At 50.2% G+C, this 21,026-nt stretch overlaps 1 protein-coding gene and 1 non-coding gene across 2 annotated transcripts; both read right to left on the minus strand.

Moving 5' to 3' along the window:
* Positions 1 to 405: 405 nt before the first annotated feature.
* TFAP2C (transcription factor AP-2 gamma) lies at positions 406 to 9,955 on the minus strand. The gene is made up of 7 exons (XM_061125810.1): positions 9,746 to 9,955; positions 7,639 to 8,124; positions 7,442 to 7,493; positions 6,066 to 6,282; positions 5,352 to 5,470; positions 3,030 to 3,174; positions 406 to 1,922 (listed from the first exon to the last, which is right to left on the minus strand). The coding sequence occupies exons 1-7, from the start codon at positions 9,791 to 9,793 to the stop codon at positions 1,637 to 1,639; spliced, it is 1,353 nt and encodes a 450-aa protein (XP_060981793.1). The 5' UTR covers positions 9,794 to 9,955; the 3' UTR covers positions 406 to 1,636.
* Positions 9,956 to 20,715: 10,760 nt separating this feature from the next.
* Positions 20,716 to 20,822, minus strand: LOC133045285 (U6 spliceosomal RNA). Its single transcript, XR_009690165.1, has one exon. It is a non-coding gene; the product is annotated as a U6 spliceosomal RNA (small nuclear RNA).
* Between the last annotated feature and the right edge of the window lie 204 nt (positions 20,823 to 21,026).

The following is a 21,026-nucleotide window of genomic DNA, read 5'->3' on the forward strand; positions in this document are numbered from 1 at the left end:
TAGAGAAAACATTCAGGGCACCTACCACACACCTCCACTGCCTGCATCTGACTGAATGCCTAGTCCTCCCAAGGAGGATCTGCCCAAGTCTTTACCCACAATCATCTCATGTCCACTCTCAAAATTTTGATGCAACTTAACCATATGAACCATGTTTCTCAATAAGTGGCCTTACACAAGACAGGATTCCCAAACTGCAGATTCCTCTTATTTGTCGATCAGCCATCCCTCACACATCTCCCAGCAGCCGTTATGTCAGGGGAGATGGTACGAAGCTGAGAGCTGCTGAGCGCATGGCATGGGGTGACGGAGCAATCTTACAAGGGATTCCCCTGGCACACAGCTTTGCTGCTCGGCTACAGTCAAACCAGAAATGATCTCAGGTTCCAACCAGACTTTCACAGCTTCTATCGAGAATACTTTTTATTATACAGGTTTCATATACACAACAATTATTTAGGGAACATTTACAGGCAAGGAGTTCAATTCCAAAACTCCATTTTCACCCACACGCACTGTACCTCGAACTGTACCTCTTCGGGGGGTCAGCCCAACAGGAACAAGACAAAGTTATTGCTTTGTGGACAGACAGCTTCAATTAAATAAGAGTCTTCCAGAGTCAAGAACAGAGCTGAAGATCCTCTTAACTCTTAATACCCTGTGTACATAAGAATAAAACCTAAAGATGTGTCTTAGATTACCCCGTCACCTTTAAAAGTTAATATTAAAATCGAATCCCATTTCTCAAAAAGTCATAAGAAGTGCACCCATATTTACAGACCCCATTAAATTATGCATAAATAAAATCTGTACACTCAACGCAATTTCTCAAAATACAGAGCCTCCTCTGGGACTGGGGGATGACAGACAGCAAAAAAAAAAAAAAAAAATGCTCCATGCCTACCCTTTTCAAGTTTCACTAAGATGTGAAATAAATATGCAAAATAAAGCTTCCATACCTTAAAGGAATGTCATTTCAAAGAGTCTCCTCCTTGAAGAGTTAACTTTCAAAGTTTTTTTTTTTTTTAAAAAGAAAAAACATAAAGTCATCAGCAGGCTTTGTTTCTACAAGTTTCGTAAAACCCGAAGGGCCCCTTTGAACAAGGGGTTTTAAAGTGTTACAAATGCCACCTATTAACCAGTTGCTAGGTGGACAGAATCCTTGCCTCCTATCAGTATGCAGGACAAGTCTAAAGAAACTACATAAATACTTTCACCTAAACACTAAAAGTTATTGTTGATCTGAATCCCATCAATTTGACCTTTCAACAGCTGAGTGAATGTGAGTTTTTGTTAGCCCGGGGATTTATTTAAAAGGTTCGAAAACTTGTAGCACCACTTCCAGAGTAAGGAAGAATGGGGTTCCAAAAAAATAAAATAGAAGCTTAATGAGTAAAGAACCAGCACTTCCAACATCTCGTCCAGAGTTAAGGAGACGCTTCAGCACTCCCTAAACACTAAGGAATCCAGGAGGGCACTTGAAGAGCTGGAAATCGACAGAGGCCCTTTTTCATGGGAAGGTGGGTAACAACGCTGCCCCCCAGGTAAGTGGGGTGCCCAGTCTGTCCTGGTCGAGATGATCTGGGAGTCCTTTTCCTTCCAAACTCTTCGGCCCTTGGTTCACTACCCCCTCGTTTTACTTCCTGTGCTTCTCCAACTTCTCCAGGGTTTTGCTAGAATCGGCTGGACTCTGGTCTCCGGGATTCATGTAGGATTTGTCTATGACTATCAGGGCCTCTTTTATGTAGTTCTGCACGGCAGACACTGCAGCACAGATGGCCTGGCTGCCAAACCCATGGGTAATCAGGCTGAAATGAGACAAGCAGTTCTGAATGTTGGTCTCCAGGACTGGGGTGGGTCGGTTGTTCCCGTTGGGAGTTCGGTCTTGATTGAGAAGATCTGTAAATTCCTTACACACTTGCCTGTGAAAACAGTCAGTGCACACCGCTGAGCTTGAGCTCAACCTTGGCCTGTGACAGGTAAAGAGCAAAGACTAAACTACGTGGGGGTGACACCTGGAAACGAAGAGAAACAGGGGCTGACCTACCCAGTAGGTTTTAAACTGACACCAATGGCCTAAGCTGCTGCACTTAGCACCTATTCTGTTCAAGGCCATAAACTAAACTCCTTTAAGCACTATCTTATTTAATCTTCCCTGCAATTAGAAAAGATAAAAAGGATTAACACCAGAATGCAGTGGCCAAGGTCACCAGGACTGGTAAAGAGGTGGAATCAGAATTCCAGCCCAGGAGAGTGATTTTTTTCTCTGATGCAGTCTGGTTCCTATAAAACAATTCTGTCAAGAACTGGGAATTTATTTCCCTGAAAGTCACTCTGTGATACAGGCTGGTTCATCGGCTCTCTCTTCTGCCCTATTTCCCACTCGACTGGTTCTGCTTCATTTACCATGATTTTAAAATCAATTTACTGTTGGTTTCGATGAGAAACCCCTCAGCTGCATTAATTTGTTTTTGAGACATTTAATTTGCCTACGACTCCTATACATTCAACTGGGCCGTTATGTTTTAAAACACAAAAGAGACTTCCCGGGTGGTCCAGTGGTTAGGACTCCCACTTCCACTGCAAGGGACACGGGTTCCATCCCTGGTTGGGGAACTAAAATCCCACATGCCACGTGGTATAGCTAAAATAATTAAAATCAAAAAACATCTTGTTATCAGGAAGCAGAAGGCACATCATCGCTACTGGATGTGACAAAATAAATTGTTTCTAACACATTTTTGTAAGACATGCAAATAAGATAAAAGAGTAAGCTTAACTATTTTGAGCTAAATAACTAAGCAGCTGAAAAACATTCACTGTGAGCCATACTCTCACTGTTCTTAGTCTTCTAAATCCTACCCAAAAGTTACCCTGTTTGACTCTACTTTTACAGTCCGACATTCCTTTTGCTCAACACCCTAATTTATTTAAAGAGCATTTCTTTCTTGAGCACCAGGGGCTGTGCTGGCCTCTGGGCTTCAAGGTCAGAGCATCAGGGCATCAAATTCTCAAGTTTGGATACTTACTGTGCGGCCAGCAGCATGTTCTTCCTAGTTGCTATCTCATTCCGCCCACCGAGATGAGGTCTGGTTAAATACTCAGCCACAGATTTACTAGGAAATTCTGCTTCACAGACATAGGCAAAGTCCCGAGCCAAATGAACTGCCTCACCTAGAATAATCGGCAATGGTAACAGACTTTAAGGTGCCTGTGGTCACCACGGCAAACTAGCCCTTCTCCCCTTTCCCAGCACTATCAGTCTATTCAACCCTGAATATTCACCAGAACAACTGATGCTGAAGCGCCAATACTTTGGCCACCTGATGCAAAGAGCCAACTCACTGGAAAAGACCCTGATGCTGGGAAAGATTGAGGGCATGAGAAGGGGGCGACAGAGGATGAGATGGTTGAATGGTGTCACCGACTCAATGGTCTTGAGTTTGAGCAAACTCCAGGAGACAGTGTGAAGGACAGGGAAGCCTGGTGTGCTGCAGCCCATGGGGTTGCCAAGGAGTTGGACACAACTTAGAGACTGAACAATAATCAGTCTAGTGGTCATTCTGCATTCTAAAATGAAATCATACATGGGGCCAACAATCCAGCTGGTAAGGAGAACTTCCTGGGTACTTTCAGTGGGTACTCTTCCCTAGGAATAGAGGGTGAAATCATACAACGTCAGGGAGGGAAAACTGAAATTTTTAACTGTTCTTGACCAGTGTAACCCAGTCCTCTGCCCAACCTGAGCAGATCATGAAGATACTCTGTTCTCCATGTTTTCACACCATGTTTTCTGTGTCCTTGTGCAGAAGTCAGAAAATTTAAGGGAGGTGAGCATGTTTGTCAAAGAAGCAAACTGGGATAAAATCTTTGTTTTTAAACAAGGGCGCCCCATTGCTGGTTGAGCTAAGTCTCTAGAATGTTTCTTTAAGAGAGGGACTTCACTGGCAGTCCAGTGGTCAAGCCTCCATGCTTCCAATGCAATGGGGGCACAAGTTTGATGCCTGGTCAGGGAACTAAGATAGACATGCCTCACTGTGTGGCCAAAAAAAAAAAAAAAAGAGGGAGGAGTGTATCCTACCAGAAATGTCAGGAGCTTTACCTACCAACTTGGCCTGCTTACCCCCTGTCTAAGTTACTGGGAGCGGACAGTGAGAAAACCAAGCAGTGTGGTAGGGTGGTGGTGGTCATCTCCCACCTGAGGAACCCACCAAAGTGTCTGATTCCAAGATGTGGAGCTGTTAGAGCTTTACAAAAACCCAGATGGTGGCACCCCCGCTCCCCACTGCCCTCCCTGACTCACTAAATCAGAATCTGAGATCCATTGTTCTGGTGCACACTTTCTCATTCAAGCACCCCAGCTCGGCTGGTGGGGAAACCTTGGGGAGCCGCATTTATGCTCCACACACGCAGAGCCCACCATTCTCCAAGCAGGACAGCTGGTCCCCAAGAGCATCTAACAGGCAGCTCCTTTCTCCTGGCCCTGACCTCCAAAGACAACTCATAAAAAGGTAGAGCCGGGCCCTGCCAAGTCTCTTTTAGCACCGCGGTGGCACCGCATAAACCAGGGAAAGAAAATGTTCAAAAGATCGCCTGGCTGCCAGGAGACCACCCCTCATTGGCTGCCCGGGCCCCCAGCGCCCCGCTGATTGGACGAGGCGCTGGCGATAAGCCTCTCCCGGCTCAACTCATTCTCCTGCGCGCAGTAACAACCAGCTTGTTTTGTTTTTAAAAATAATTATTTCACTTTTCCCTCGCCCCCTTTGTAAAGGCCGTATTGCATTCTTGGCTACTTTCCAGGTTAGTGCGTGTAAGCCCATTCAAGAAACTGAAATATCACATCCTAACTATCTTAGCATTGGAGAGGGGTACCCATCTGTGGGCCCCATCAGGGTTTTTTTCCCCCTATTACTTTTTTTTGATGGGGAAATTAACAAAGGAGTTGTGAATTGGACCAGTCTCACTGTATACAAGGGCTTTTCTCTTCATTGACCATAATCCCAATATTCCACAGCTACAAAAACTAGAAACGGTATTTTTACCCAAAGGAACCAGCTTTAAAAAAAAAAAAAAAAAGAAAAGAAAACAACGAAAAAACATGTACCAAATCATTTCATCTTTCAGAAACTGGTTCACCTGATAGGAAATTTAACAGTGATTTTCTGGGGTTAACATTTGATTAAATGACTGTGAGTCACTGCAATGAACACATGGCAAATCACTCCTTGCATCCCTCTCTACTTGTGACTAAGAGTTGTTTTTAAGCTTTTCTTTAGAGAAATATTAAAAGACACAATACAACACCAACTACAAATACCACAAAACGAACAAAAAAAAAAAACTCCACTGACCTTCCACAAGAGACGTCAGGAGGGTGACGTGAGCCGCTTTCCGTCTCCCGGCTGGAAGATTCAACCCAATCTTATCCAACTTCTCCCGCAAGGACCGGCCACCATTTTTAGACTTGGCTCTAAGCAAAGAAAAAAAAATTCTATTCTCAAGAAACCACTTTAAAATGCTGAAATACCTAAACTGCTGCTATCAAAACAGAAATCTGTCAGAGACCTTCGACATTATATCATTCCTAATCAAGTGATGCAGGGAGTCCTTATCTCCATAAAATTAAAAAATCTTTCTTAGCATCGCCAGCATTTTTGTTTTTTAATAACAGAACACTGCAAGTTGTACTGTGAGCAGATAAATTTTCACTTGTAGAAGCTGCAGCAGCAGCACCCCTCCCCACACACACACACAAAACTACTCCCCTGGGGAGAATCAGACCCATGGAGCTCCTCTACCCTAAATACAGATGCTACCACTTCATACATGGAATCAAATTCCAACCAAATGAGAATTTATTAGCATTGTTTTAGCACTTTTTTCTACACTTGCCACTTTCTAAAAGAGATGAAATGTACTAAGCCATCCCCCTCCCCCCAGGCGATTAGAATTCAGTGTTAGGTATAAAAGTTACATAAATGTTAAAAATACCTCCCTGGTGCTTTTTTATTTTTCATCCCCCACCACCGACCCAACCACCATGCCCACAACGTGTCCCCATGTACCTTCTGAGAACACCTCCCAGTAATGAGGCATTTAAGCACTCAGGCGGGGACAGCCGCCTCTGGACTTCAGCAACTGTCACTTTGTATTTAGATGTAGAGCTGAGGAGGGACAGTCTTCCAGGGACTGAGCAGAAGACCTCGCTGGGATTCATCACAGCCCCCACCAGCTCCTTCTGACAAGGGAGACTCAGGGGGTTCTTGGTCATGGAAATAGGACCTGTAAATGAAGATCAGAAGTGGCAGTCCCAAGCAAGAGACCTTTTCAAATCACTCACCAAAACTGAAGGAGCCCTTCGACAGTAACATTGCATGTTGGGCTATAAACTGCAAACAGATTTTTTTTTTAAGCTGTATTCCTCAAGATAATCAAATCTGAAATTCACAAGTTAACACCTTGGGAAATTAATTAGTCAAAATCTGGGTTTGCATTTTCTAGCCACTATTATAATCTGTTTAATTAGAACATTTGTTTTCAAAAGACTACTTCTTAACTAAATGGTGATTCCCTCCCCCCACCACTCAAGGAATATCCAAAATTGCAGGACATATTCCAATCGTTTGCTAAAATCTTTTAATGCACAGCAAATTTTTAAATACAAATAAATCTGTTCTAAGTTTACTGGGAAATTCAATTTATTTTATACGGGTTTTGTTTTTTTAATTTTTCCCAGTTGATTTCAAACAGTTTAACCTCAAGTAACAGGTCATTAACTACCCTTGATTTAGGATGACTGTCTTTCCCAGCAAAATCAAACTGGTAATCCTGGCTAGATGTAACTTAATTTCATGAGCCACTCACTCACCAAGTAATTCCATTTTCCAAACCTCCTCCCACCTCATCCCAGAGATCACCCAGCCCCATGCATTTTAAGGCTGTATGTTTTGTAGGCCAAACTGCTTCCCACCATCTTCTTACAGATCAGAATGAAGGCCCTTTACCTTGTATTTGAAATCAGGAATAAAATCACAGCAACCCATCCAACAACTAAAATTGTCACAGGACCAATCACTCCACTGATTTTCCAAATTAAATCACAGGCTTAACTCACTCTGGAGTTCTTTCTGGAGCATTGTACAAACACTCTCAAATCCAAGAAGTGACACTCCCCAGGGGAAAAAAAATTAGCAAGTGACAAAACCAGAGATTGAGAGGCAGCACCCGAGAGCATCTTTTTCCATTTAGATCTTAAATGCCCTCTCTTCTCACTCCTAAAACCTATCTGCCTGTCACTCCCTCCACCAAGTCAGATGTCCCAAGTCAGATCCCAAAGGCTCCACCTTGCCAGTAAGTTAATAACTTCACAGCGCAGTTAAAAACCAGAACAGGGTAGACTGTGTGGACCAGAGGAAGACAAGGACTGTGGCTCATTGCGTACCTTTGCGAATAACTGTCTGATCATGCAGAAGTAGGTGCTGGTCGTCCACATTCTGAGGGAGAAATGAGAAAGTTTCCTTAAGTTCGGGGAGAGCCTGGCGGGGGGCCGGGGGCCGGGGTGGGGTGGGGGGTGGTAAGAGGAGAGACGCGGTGGGGCGCACAGATCCGGGACGGAGCGGGCAGGGCCGAGGCGCTCACCTGCACGTCCTCCATCGGGTGTGCCATGTCGTGGAGCCCCAGGTTCTCGGCCAGGCCCGCGGCGTCCAGGGCGTGCGAGTGGGGCAGTAGCAGGTCCGAGCGTCGGTAGGCCTCCCTGCGTGCGCTCACGGCGCCGCCGTCCAGTCCGGAGAGATGGGGCAACAGGCCGGCCGGGCGCCCGTGGTGCGAGGGCAGGCCGGCCCCCTCCTGGCTCTGGCGGCCCGGCCAGGCCTGCTGCTGGCTGCCGGTGGGCGCGGGCTGGTGCAAGGGATTGATGGCAGCGGCGTACGCCTCTCCAAGGTGCGAGTAGGGGTCGGCCGACTGAGAGTAAGCCAGCTGCTGGTAGGGAGGCGGAAAGTAGGGGGGCGGCTGGTATTCGGCGACTCCGGTATGGGAGAGGGGCGGCGCGGGGCTGTAGAGATGCTGCCCGGCGGAGGAGAGGTGAGGCAGGCGCGGGTTCCCATTGCTGCTCGCGTCGTGGCGATCCTGGGGCAGAGAAACCGAGACCCGGTTAGGACGAAACCCCGCTCCTGCGAACTGAGTTCAGCCGCCGCGCTGGGCCTCTGGCGCCCGGGAACCCACTGCTCCCGCCCAGCCCGACCCCGCGGGGCCCTGCCCTCGAGCCAAAAGGCCCCTGGAGGAGCAACGTGCCCCGGGGGAACTTCGTTGTCAACCTCGAGTCTGCAGAAGAAAAACTGGAGAAAAGACCTGGGGGAAGGTGCCCTCGGGGCCTGGCGGCAAAGGTCTGGGCGCTCTGTCGCCCGAGGCAATCGGGGGCGCCCAGTCCTCATCCCAGGTCTTGAGGCGGGAGAGGCTGAGGCAGGGATCCTGGGAGAAGGTCTGCACGCTGCGCAGAGCGCGATCGCCCACAAGTCCGCACATGCCAGCGTTGTCCGCCAAAAAGTGGGGAAGAGGCGCGCGCGCGGATAATGCGCGCCGCGCAGGAAATGCGCTTTTCCCCCGCCCCAGGCACCCTCCCTTCCACGCCCTCAGGACAAAGACCTCCGGGCGAGAGACCCTCCCTAGCCGGGCCGGCCGCCCAGCGCCGCCCCAGGGATTCGGGGTGGAACCCGCTGGAGCCAGGCGTGCGCTCCCGGGCTACCGATGCGGGACCACGGCGGAGTGAGAGCGTCCTGCCCGACCAGCGTCAGTTTCCGCATCAATCCGGCACAGAAGGAGGAGGAAGGACCCCGAAAATTGGGCAGCCTTGCCTGTGCACGTTCCCTGGCCCCAGGGCTGTCCGACTTAATTCTGAAAGGACGTGTAGCCATGTGTCCCCGGGTCACAGGGGTAGCGGGAGCGGGGGCTGGGGGACCCGGACAGACAGGACGCCGTCGCCCCCTAGCGGAGGTGTCCGGGCCTGCAAACTGGAGCAGCCCCTCGAGGTGCCCCGGACGCACGGCTCTCGCGCGTCCCCGCAGCCACCGCTTGCCTTTCTCCCGGGGCCCAGGCGCACGCCTCGCGCTGCCTGCGTCTTCTTCCTCTTCCCGCTCTCCGCCTCCCTCCCTCCCACTCTCCGAAACTCTAGCTCAACCTGTCCGACAGGATGGAGCACTCCCGAGCGCTTACGGCCCCATCTGGCCTCAGCGCGCCCCCCACCCCAGCCCCCACTTCTCTCGAAAGCCAAACTTCTGCTGTTTTCTTGTCTCCCCGAGGGGGTAGCGGAGCAGGTGACAAGCCCGCCTCGGAGGAGACTCCGCAAAGGTGTCGCCGGCAGGTCGTCTCGTCTAACGCCTTTGGACGGAGGTTTCGTGCGTAAAAGCCACCTCTAACAGTTGTAGACCCGGCGCTCTTCCGAGAAAACGGGAAGAAGGGCTGTTTTGCTTCGCGTGAAACCGGCCGGTAAGCTTTGTGGTAGGATCTGCCACTCTCTTTCCAGGCCCTTTCCCAAGGCTGGATATTTAGGGAAAGGCCCGATTCGGGAAGGGGACCCCGGAGAAACGCACTATAGGGGGCGTCCGGAGAAGTGGACTGTGTCCCATTGAAGGGCAAGCGGTGGGTGCCTGTTTGCTGCTCCTGCGCCCTCGCCCCCGACCTCGGTCCAGTGGCCCCCGCCTCCCGGACTGTACTCGGGTGGGGCCGGGCTGCGCCCCTGTGCCCAGCTCACCTCGCAGTCCTCTTCATACTTGACATTATCGGTTATTTTCCACAACATGGCGTCCGGCGTCCCCCAAAACAATCGCCAGTTAAATCCAGGTTCCCCCCACCCCCCGAGCGGTAAATCCAAAATTGGGGTCACGGTGGCCAGGCGTCTGCCGCCGCCCCCGCCGCGCGGGCCTAGCTGTCCGGGTCACTGGGCGCGCATCGGCGGCTCCGCGATTGTAAATGCTGCCGCCGCGGGTGTGAAGACCGCTGCAGGGGACCTGGAAAGCCGCGCCCGCACTGTGTGTCCCGGCGAAAGCCGGGGGATCGGGGAGCCTTAATGAGAAGGAAATTATCATAACTCCTCCCCGGGGGCCGGCGCGAAGGCCCTGGCGCCGGGCGGGGCGGCCCCCAGCCAGTCCCAGCCTAGCTCCGCCCCGCACCCTGGCCGGGCGCCGCGCGGAGTCCCACGCTGCGGGGGCCTAGGAGCAGAGTCCAGTGGAAGGTACCTTGCTGACGGCCGCAAGCCTGAGTCCAGGGTCACGCCTGCCATCAGTCACCCTCACCTCGCACACACCTGAAACTGGCAGAGCTGGGAAAAGGGATCCGAATCCAAGAGCCCCCCCACACACACCCCCTTTCATCTAGGCCGCCGTTCCCCATCTTCTGAAAGACACCGTCACGGGCAGTTAGAGACCCCGATTTAGGGGACGTCTCAAGACCTGAGGTCCCCTCATCTCCTAAAACGTCCTGACCACCCACTCCAGGGAGACAAGGTTTACTGTGGGGTCGTGCTGCCGGAGACCCAACCCCTCCGCGAGATGACCCCTCCCCCGCACGGCGTGGGAACAGTGCTCTTGGGTTCCTCCGAGGGGACGGGGTGGAAGGCCTTCTAGGGAGTCCGCCCCAAGCGCCACCGAGCGGGCGGGCCTCTACACCGGTCCCGAAGTCTAGGACAACTTTATGCCGCCATCGCCCGAAGCTCCATCTCCACGGCTGGGCTGCGGCCGGGAGGGAGGTGGGGGCACCCGCGGGCCCTCGCCCCGCCTCGCCCTGCCCTGCCCTGCTCAGCGCCAGCTCGGCAGCTTCCTCCGACGGGCCGGGCGCTCGGAAGCCTCAGCTTAACAGGGAAACGAGGTGCGGGGCTGAATACAACCCTAGTGTCATAGGCAGGGGAGAGGCAAAAGGTGGGGGCAGAAGGAGGGGCCGTAGAAGGACCCCCGCTGGAGAGGTGAGTTCCCCTCCGTTTCGCAGATGCAGGCAGAAAACGAAAATTCCTTCCGCATAAACGCTGCCTCTCACCCCATTATGTATTTGCCACCCAGTCTTGAAGGCAGAAAGCACTATTAAAGTTTAAAGAAACGAAATCCATTGGCCCAATAATTGTAACTGACCTTTTTTTTTTTTGCTACAAAGATAAAGTCTCTAATTCTTGAGGGGGAATTTTGTTGGAACATCCTGACTGGATTTGGGAGCTGAATTTAAACATTCACAGGGAATCAGAGAAGGGGGCTCTTTCCATCTGATTCTGAATCCAATACTGCAGTTATCAATACCTGTTAGTTCAGGGCCCCAATGGGCCTGGAGTGGACGCTGCTACCAGTCCACGGAATGAATGCACCCACCTCTTCCCTACTCCTGCTTGGGTTGGTTTGTGCTGTAGCATTTCTTAAAACCCAAATGGGCTTAAAGTAACCAAAATAAAAACAGGCGTCTTCCAAGCGAAAAGTTCTCCCTGGCCTTAGTAGGCAGACTCAGGTGATTTGCTGACCAAGTGGGAGGACAAAACCTGGAGGTGAAACCACTGGGGGCTTTTCGGGTTTGCCTCCGGGCTTTGCACTAGAAGTACAGACAGAGGCAATGCACACAAGGACCCCTGACAGCTCGCTTTCAAATACCGGGGCCTGGAGGCTAAAGGAAAAAAAAAACTCAGAAGCAGCGCTCCTGGGATTCGAGAATGGGGGCGGAATCGGACCCGGCGCGACAGGCCTGCTGGCGCCCTGGGCGTGGAAGATTGGGGTCCCAGGCACTTTCGAGGGAGGTTGCGGCGCGTCCGGGCGCCCCAGATTCCCAGACCAGTGACGCACCTGGTCTCCTCCACGCCGGGCCTTCCATCCCCGGCTTTGACTCCAAGACCCGGCCTGGGTTGCAGCTTGAACAACTTGTCTCATCCACGCCAGCAACTGCGCCGCCGGGCAGGTTGGGCGCCAAGACCAGGCACCAAAGTGCCAACCCCGACCCCAAGACCTGACAGCCCTTTCCGCGACAGCGCTCGCCGAAGGCAGCCGGAGGGACGGAAATTCCTCGCAGCCCTGGGGAGTCTACGACGGAGGCAAAAGGAGCCAATGGGCCCTGAAGGGAGCCTCGAAGGCAGTGAGGTTTCCGAACGGCTCGGCAAAGGCCATTCATTCATTCCCAAGCCAGCGCCCTGGGCCTGGACGCTGCCCCTCCCCCAAGGGACACGCGACTTACGCGCGCGGGACGGGGAAGGCGACTCAAACGAACCGCAGTCTTCCCCGCCAGGCGGACCCTGCCCGAATACGCACAACCTTCGGCTTCAGGGACGGAGTCCAGGAAAGCCCGCGCCCTGGTCGGTATGTAGGAAACCCCAGCCCTCCCTGGAATTCAACTTTTCTGCTCTGAGCCTAGACAAGTCAGCTGACGGCTCCCGCACTCAAGACAGGCCTCCCCGCAAGGCCCCCACCCGTCGCCGCGTGAAGACGCGTGACTGCGTGGCCGCGCCCTTGGGCAGCCACCGCCAGAGAATGATACCCCCACCGGACCCTCTGCGATTTCGCAGCCGCCTAACTCTAAACAAAACTTGGGGATCGTGGGGACCAGCCTCGCCGCACGCCTTATATCATCAGGATTTGGGGTTGGAGGGTGGTCAGTGGCTTCCCTCTGTCGCCACCTAGGGAGCCTGCACTCAACATACCCGCTTGAAGCCTGGACCCCAGCCCCCAGTCCGCTCGGTAGGCGCTAGAGACCGGAGGCGATGAGGCGTAGGCGAGGACAGTAGCGCTACGACAGTGCGCCACCTCTAAAGATGCGTCTGGAAACGAGGCTTCCAGCCCCAGGCGACGGGCCTCCGCCTCTCCCACCCACACCCCCAGCGCAAGCCCGGGAAGGCGACAGGGCGGGTCGGGCGGGATTGGAGCGGGCCCACGACTCCTCTTTTCGCCCCAGGGAAGGGGCGCCCAAGCCGCAGGTGGAGGCCCGAAGCGCCCCTTTGGGCGCTGAGCACCCAACAAGGTGCGTGTCCCGCGCCGCGGAACAGCGTGGGCTCCAGCCGGGACCCCAGTGAGTGGTGAGACCCGGTGAAGCAGAGTCGAAAAGCCTGCAGCCACCCGGGAGGGCCCCCATTCATGCCCCATTCCCACACTCTCTCTTCGCGGCAATGGCACCCATCGGAGGGACTCTTGGCGTCCAAGAGCATCCGAATTGTACAAGCCCACTCAGGCGCACGCTGGGGGCGCCACATGCACCAATTCACAGTCACTTCAAAATAGCAATCAAATAAAACTAGCAATTGTTTTAGTGATGTTCAAAGTGGCGGCTACACACAGCTTCTCGTCTTAGCCCAGGGTCCAACCCAACACTTTTCTGTTCCGTGCCAGGCCGGTCCTCGAAGGAGTTTCGCAGCCCTTAGTTTCTCCTCGCAAACACCCTCTCAAATCAACAAAAGCGTAGCGTCGAGCCGAGAGGGCCCGGAGGACGCCAGCTTAAGAAAGGCTCGCCGAGCGCAGAAGTCTTGGGGAGAGTTCCTAACTCGACAACCATCGCCCCGTTTGTCGGAAGGCGAATTTTTAATCGTTTAACTATCTCAAAACCACAAATTTGCCTGCTGTTCAAAGTCGCTTATTCTAGCGGCTCTCGGGCACCTATCAGACACATGCTGGGTCTCGCCTCCCCTGCCCTGGGGGACCCCCGCCCTCAAAGGTGCCTGTTACCTCTCCACCCACTAACGTCTCCGGGCCCATCCAGGTGCAGCCTAACCGCTCGGGGGCGCAGGCAGGAGGGCTGAGGCGCGAACCCAGTGTCCCCGGAGGCTTTCTCGGCTCGGCGTCCTGAACACCAGGCACCTCCAGGCCAGCTAAGCCCGGCGGCCCTCGCCTATTTATCAGGTCGCCGCCAGGCGGGGAGGAGACCCACTGTGTCCAGGTGCCCGGCGGCGCGGATTCGGCTTCCTGAGCCTAGACTACGCAGAGCCTAGGGGCCACGGTGCACCCCCCCACCGACGCCCATCCCACCCAGGGAACTCCCCACCATCCCCCACCCCGCCCCTGGCAGCCTGCCCTCCCGCACCCCTCTCCCTGCCGACCCCTGGATCTGCCCTCCACCCAGCACCTCTCTTTTCACCTTTAGGTACTGGAGATTCATGTTGCCAGCTCTTCGACCCTCTGCGAGCTGAGGTTTTTTAAGAATGGGAGCTACGGCGGCAACAGGTCCCCAAGGGCCGCGTCGTGTGCCGTAAAATGCTCGGAGCGTTTATTTAATTAACGGAAGGGGGATGGGGGCACAATTCACAGCCAGAACGGGCTATCGCGATTGGAAGACACACCTGAAGGCCCTGGTTACTCCTCCCCCGCCCTCCTCCCCTTGGAAACTGTAAAATCGCCAATTGAAAAGGGTCTTCCCAGCGTTCACTTGTTTCTAACAAGCGGTACCTAGGACTTCCTCCGTCACAAAATTATTTTACTGTGTAGTCTACATCTTGCAGGCAAGGGACATTTTAAATGTATTTTGTCCCCAAAGCCAGATCTATTAGCATTTCCGTGAATTCTCCGGGGGGCCGGGGGTGTCAGTTCTGACATTGACAAGAGGCGCCTCGCAGGTTTCCGGGTCCAGGTAAAATTGAATCAGGGGCAAAGAGTGCCCTGGAGGAGAAAGAGGTGGGCGGGTTTGGGGTCTTCGTTAAGCGCCATCGACGTTTGTTTACACCTTGGTTTTCACATGCTATTTGCCTTAAGGTAAGAGGCAAAGTACCTAGGTTATTTTAAAAAAGAGAAAACACACACACCCCTGATAGCCCAGTAAAATGCAGTCTTCTTAAGGAAGATTATAAGCACAAAAATAAATGTCATTTGTTGACTGTACCATCCGTTTAAACATCAGGGGACCCACCGTGACAACCCAGGTCAGCAGCAGGAGAAACTAGCTTAGCAGAGCAGTTGCCCTTCAGCATCTGAGTCCTTGATGGTTTTCACAGAAATCTTCCCAGGCAACCAAACAGCTTCTTCTCCAGAGAGGTGAGTTTGAAAACTTACCCAAGACTCCTCTACATGTGCTTTAGAAGTGAGAGGAAAAAAGTGACAAGAAAACTTCAGGTTTCAACCCCACCCACTGGCAATCTCTCCCAGACATTCTCTGTCTTCAACAATCTTCAGAGGCACTGTTATTGAAAGACACCAAGAAATTTTTATAATAGAATCATCCATGTAGAGAAATGCACATTTTTGCATTTCTCCAAACAAAAAGTCATGGAAGCACAGCCACAACTTAGTGTCAAGGGGTTTAAACATTCACTTGGCTGCCAATTTGGGCAAAAAATGGGCAGAATGTAAGACTACAGGGAAAATAGCTTAGGCGAAGGTGTAAGTAGGATTTTGATCATCAGTACTGTTCTGTTCTAAGATCAACATATGCTGTGCTTTTTGGTCACTTTTAATTCCCACTGGGAATAGTGAAAAGGTCATAGGCCACATTTTGGGGTATAGTTACACCCAGGAAATAGGATGGGACTTGTTGGGGGAAGGTTATGAAGAGAAAGCTGACTTTTTTTTACTTCATTCTGTTTGGGGTTTTGTTCCTACCTGTGGGTAGGGGTGCAATTAATGTGTCTGGTATCAATTATTTTTTATTTTACTTATTTTTGCCTGCACCGCACCACTTGTGGGATCTTAGTTCCCCAACCAGGTATTGAACCTGGGTCCTCAGCAGTGACAATGCCAACTCCTGACCACTGGCCCACTGGGGAATTCCTGCCTTAATATTTTTTTTTAAATGAACATACTACTCACTGTTAACATCCTGGTTTCGTTTCAAAATTTAAACCAGAAAGGAAGATTGTTGTTGTGTCTCTGGTCTTCTCTTGTTATTGCTGCTATGATTACATCTTACTTTTATAACTTTTTTAAAAAACGCAATCACTGTGAATGCCCAAATGTGTTTATTTGACCTCAGAAGCTGAAGCATCTTGTACTGTCACAATACATAATTATGAAATATTGGCACCTGGAGAGGGTGTCAATCACCCCTGGGTCTCTTTAAACAACTTCCACTAGTGGGGTCTGCAAGGAAGCTGGAGCAAGACCCCATTCGGCAGGAGCGCTCAGCGAACAGGCAGCCACCCGTGTCCTTTCTCCTCTGCCCTCTCGTTTAAATCCTACAATCTAGGCTGCAGTCTCTCCAGTTTACCCCTGGCATCTCCCTCACGTGGCACACCAACGTTGGCTTTCCTGAACCTGGTGCCAAGCACTTGAGTTCTACATGTAAGAACTCATTTCATTGGGGCCGTCAGCCTGAAAACAACAACATTAAAAAAGCCAAAATGGCACCATGGCAACACAAGGATCTAAAGGGGAACCTAGCCAGCAAAAATCCACGGCAGATTAAAACCAGAACCTAAAAGGAAGAAAAGATACTACTCTTTAGATCCACTCTATAATATAAAATAAATATCAGTTTTGAAGTCCTTTTTAATACCAGGAACGCCAACAAAAAATCTTAAAGATATATATATATATATATATATATATATATATATATGTTTCTTTCTCACTTGAACAAAATCTGTAGCCTCCAAAACTAAGAACTGGAGAACTGGAGGGACTTCTCTGATGGTCCAATGGCTAAGACTCCGTGACTGGGTTCCATCCCTGGTCAGGAAACTAGATCCCCCATGCTGCAGCTAAGACCCAGCACAGCCAAATAAATAAATAAATATTAAAAAACTAAGAACTGAAAATATTGTATACCATATCTTGACAATATATTGTCAAGAAAATGACAATGTATTGTCAAGAAAATGACAGTATATTGTCAAGAAAATGTATTTGGCATTTTCTTTTCATGAGAAGCTTAGATGGGCTCAAAGATTCAGAGCACTGCCCTGCCCTAATTTATCCCACTTGGCAATAATGAATTTTCATCTTGCTGAAAAACGTTCTGTGGCTGCATAAGCAGACCTGTTATAATGAAGTCCATTTTCATTTATTTGTCCATTGAAAAGCTATTTTTCATTAGGATCTCAGGCATAGCATAAAACAGTGATTCCCAAAGTGAAGTCTGGGATCAGGACGATGAATATCACCTAGGAACTCGAAGTTTGGGGGTCCCACCCCAAGACCCACTGAATCTGGAGTTCAGTGGGCAGAGCCAGCAACCTCTGCCTGGACCCAGCCTTCAGCTGATTCTCTCTAGCTCCTTGAGACCCACCGGCTTAAATGATTTGTAGGAAAACAAGTGTGAAATTATTTCTTCCCCATTCATATGTGAGACCCAGAAAGTGTATATAATGAATCAACTGCACATGTTCCAAAACCATAGCTGCATCGTTTAGGGGATCCTCCATCCGTCTTTGCGGTGCAGGTCACCTAAACTCTTTCTGTGTTGAAAGGATGTGCTTTAATCTTATCACACATTGACCTTTTAAACAACCAGTTTACCCTGCTCAAAACCACTCATGCAGACTCTTTGTTTTAAAGAAACAGTTTTTCATTCATGCATACAAAGTTATAAAAATTCTATCAGTTATATGGATTTGGGACTTAGGGGAAGAGGAGGTAAAGAAGTTTTGAACATGATTAAAAAACAAAAAGAATTTTATTGTTGCTTCCTATTATGTCCCCTCCCCCACCCAAAGGATTAGATTATAAATATTATATTCAGGAAAATGCTGAGGCCCCATAAGACGTGATTACTTAAAACCAAGACTTCCCCAGCCCCATACTATCCAAACAAGCTAATCACCCCTTTCTCCTAGGGGCGGTTCATGTCTCACCATACCGAACACTAGAAAACAGGCGTTCCGAATGCCTTACATTTCCTATCGCGTTAAGGACAGGTGGAACTCGTGATGCCCTGCACATCCCGGGATGCGCCGCACTCTGACCTGGTGAAGACCACAGGCTTTGGTCCCGCTGTGTCTGCTCCAAATCCTGACTCTGCCTCAACTCGGAGTGCCTCAGTGTTTCCATCTGCACAATGGAGATAGTAGTGCCTACCTCCTAGGAGTGAGGATGAAATGAGATCGCATAAGGAGAGGGTTTAAAATAATGCCTAGGAAATTCCCTGGCGGTCCAGTAGTTAGAACTCTGAGTTCTCACTGCCCAGGGCCGGGGCTCAATCCCTGGTCAGGGAACGAAGATTCCCAAGCCTGGCCAATGTTAGCGTTGTACAATATTGGTTACTAAAATCACGGCTGCATTCTCTTCATCCTTAGAGCACAGGCCGCTCTGTCCACAGCCGAACCTGCTCCCCAGGATGACCACTGGCTGACCCACAACCCCCTCATCCCCTCCCACTCTCAGCCACCTCCCTGCACCCCTTATTCACCCAAGTTCACCTCCTAGGTGCACCTGCCAAGTTGGTAGCCCTCCTTTTAATCAGCAAGTGAGAGGCTCTTGGAGACATTCATCCCTCCAACAGACAGTTAAACGTAGTTACAAGCATCTCTGCCCGGCTGTCAGCAGGTAAGGAACCCACCCTTCTGTAACCTCTAGTCTAGTGGGAACTACATATCCATCCAACAATGTTTTGAGGCCCTCCTATGTGCCAAGTTCTACTGCAGTTCAGGGGATAACGTTCACAAAACTGACAAAATCCCCAAACTTATGAAGTGTATGTTGGCAGGGGCTATAACTTTAAATGAACAATTACAGAGGGCAGGGAGGGAGAAAAGGAAGGAGGGAATTAAAGAGGGAAAGGAGGCAAGGAGGGATTGCTAAGAGGAGAAATGTTAGAACAGAAACCAGGGTTCCATAAAGGCTGGAGAGGAGCTGACTAGCCTGTGGGTCAGGCAGATGGTGCTGAAGAGCTGACTTTGGTCCAGAGGAGAATGGAAGGAGGCCCTCTGGACTCTTTGCTCCTATTAGCTTCAGGGTATTCAGCCCAGAGTAGATGTTTAGAGAAGAAATGCTGTTCCCCTCTTGGAGAAGCTCACCGGGTGACCACTTTCTTCATTGACTGGGCAGGTAGCTTGCCTCTCCCATATCAGGGGACAGTGGCAATGAGGCCAAGTCCCTGCCATCGAGAGGCCCAGGGTCTCTGGAGACAGATAGGACATATAACATCAGATGGCACGGGAGGAAAAGCAGGGGCCAGGACAGTGAGGAGACTGGGTGCTTCAAGGATGTAGTCACGTGAAGGAGGTGATCTCTGAGCAGGCACTCAGCGATGGGTTTGTTTCAAATGCAAGCACCAGAGGAAACAAATAAATGAGAAAGTCCCTAAATTGTCCCATTCCCAGAGATAAACATCATTAAAACACAGAAGTATAATTCTACACGTTCTATCCATAATCTATATTACACATGATATAGAAGATATCACAAATGTTACATTATATCTATATTTTAAATAAATTTTAAATAATAATAGCAGTACTTTATTTTCTGCAATTTGCGTTTTTGCACTTAGCTGTAGAATGGGGACTTCTTTGCATGCTAATATATGTAGATTTGGGACTTCCCCGGTGGCTAAGATGGTAAAGAATCTGCCTGCAAGACAAGAGGCCTGGGTTGATCCCTGGGTTGCAAAGATCCCCTGAAGACGGAAATGGCAACCCACTGCAGTATTCTTGCCTGGGGAATTCCATGGACAGAGGAGCCTGGTGGGCTACAGTCCATGGGGTCGCAAAGAGTTGGACACTGAGCGACTTTCATATAGAGATTCACTTCTTTCCTTTTTGCTTTCCTCCTCATTTTTCTTCCGTCTTCCTTCCATTTTTTTTTTTTTTCTGTTATGCTGGTTTGAAGTTTAATTAATGTTTATGCGAGCTGCCACATTAGAATTGTTTACCGCTTCTTGCTTTTGTCCGTTGCATCCTAGCTGACCTGCACCGACACTTACCACGTGTGCCTCGCTCTTCCAGGTGCTTTGCATGGAGTGTCCCACTTAATCCTGCAGGAGCCCCGTGAGGTGAGAACTATTACTATTTCCATTTTGCCTGTGTAGAAACCCAGAAACACAGCACTTTAGTAACTTGCCCTTCAAAGCCAGGGAGGAGACAGAAGTGGGTAAATAAGACCATAGGTGCTAACATGTCTGCGGAAGACTAAACTCATAGCCTAACAAGTTGAGTCAAGCTGTCTTTTAAAATAGCCTGTGGGACAAACAAAATAGGGCCACAGGCTTTTTAAGGCCTGGGGGCTGCCAGGGCAAGGCTGCAGGAAAGAGAGAGCCTGCAGACAGGCAAATGTGATGCCTATATTCCAGGGGTGATGCCTAGAAGTGGGGTTTGGGCGCCAGAGCCTAGGGGAGCAGCATGATCTAGTCTTTTTTTTTTCAATTATTTTTATTAGTTGGAGGCTAATTACTTCACAACATTTCAGTGGGTTTTGTCATACATTGACATGAATCAGCCATGGAGTTACACGTATTCCCCATCCCGATCCCCCCTCCCACCTCCCTCTCCACCCAATTCCTCTGGGTCCTCCCAGTGCACCTGGCCCGAGCATCTGTCTCATGCATCCCACGTGGGCCGGTGGTCTGTTTCACCATAGATAATATACATGCTGTTCTCTGGAAACATCCCACCCTCACCTTCTCCCACAGAGTCCAAAAGTCTGTTCTGTACATCTGCGTCTCTTTTTCTGTTTTGCATATAGGGTTATCATTACCACCTTTCTAAATTCCATATATATGTGTTAGTATGCTGTAATGATCTTTATCTTTCTGGTTTACTTCACTCTGTATAATGGGCTCCAGTTTCATCCATCTCATTAGAACTGATTCAAATGAATTCTTTTTAACGGCTGAGTAATATTCCATGGTAAAAATATGGAACGCTTCATGAATTTGCGTGTCATCCTTGCGCAGGGGCCATGCTAATCGTCTCTGTATCGTTCTAATTTTAGTATATGTGCTGCCGAAGTGAGCACGTGATCTTGTCTTTACATCCCCACCAGTGGTGTAGAAAATGTGTCTACCTCCTCCCACTTACAAAGTGGAAAGACTTTATTCTACTGATCCTTAATTTTTTCCAGAGCTTCTCTGGTGACTCAGCGGCAAAGAATCTGCCTGCCAATGCGGGAGACTTGGGTTCAATCCCTGGGTTGGAAAGATCCCCTGAAGAAGGAAATGGC

The sequence above is a fragment of the Dama dama genome, chromosome 23 (assembly GCF_033118175.1).
Source record: "Dama dama isolate Ldn47 chromosome 23, ASM3311817v1, whole genome shotgun sequence".
Taxonomy (NCBI): Eukaryota; Metazoa; Chordata; class Mammalia; order Artiodactyla; family Cervidae; genus Dama; species Dama dama.

Coding starts and splice junctions, on each gene's coding strand:
- TFAP2C (XM_061125810.1), bottom strand. CDS start 9,793: ATGTTGTGGAAAATAACCGATAATGTCAAGTATGAAGAGGACTGCGAG. Junction 8,125..9,745: donor AGTATGAAGAGGACTGCGAG/GTGAGCTGGGCA, acceptor TCTCTGCCCCAG/GATCGCCACGACGCGAGCAG. Junction 3,175..5,351: donor CCTGACGTCTCTTGTGGAAG/GTCAGTGGAGTT, acceptor CGATTATTCTAG/GTGAGGCAGTTCATTTGGCT.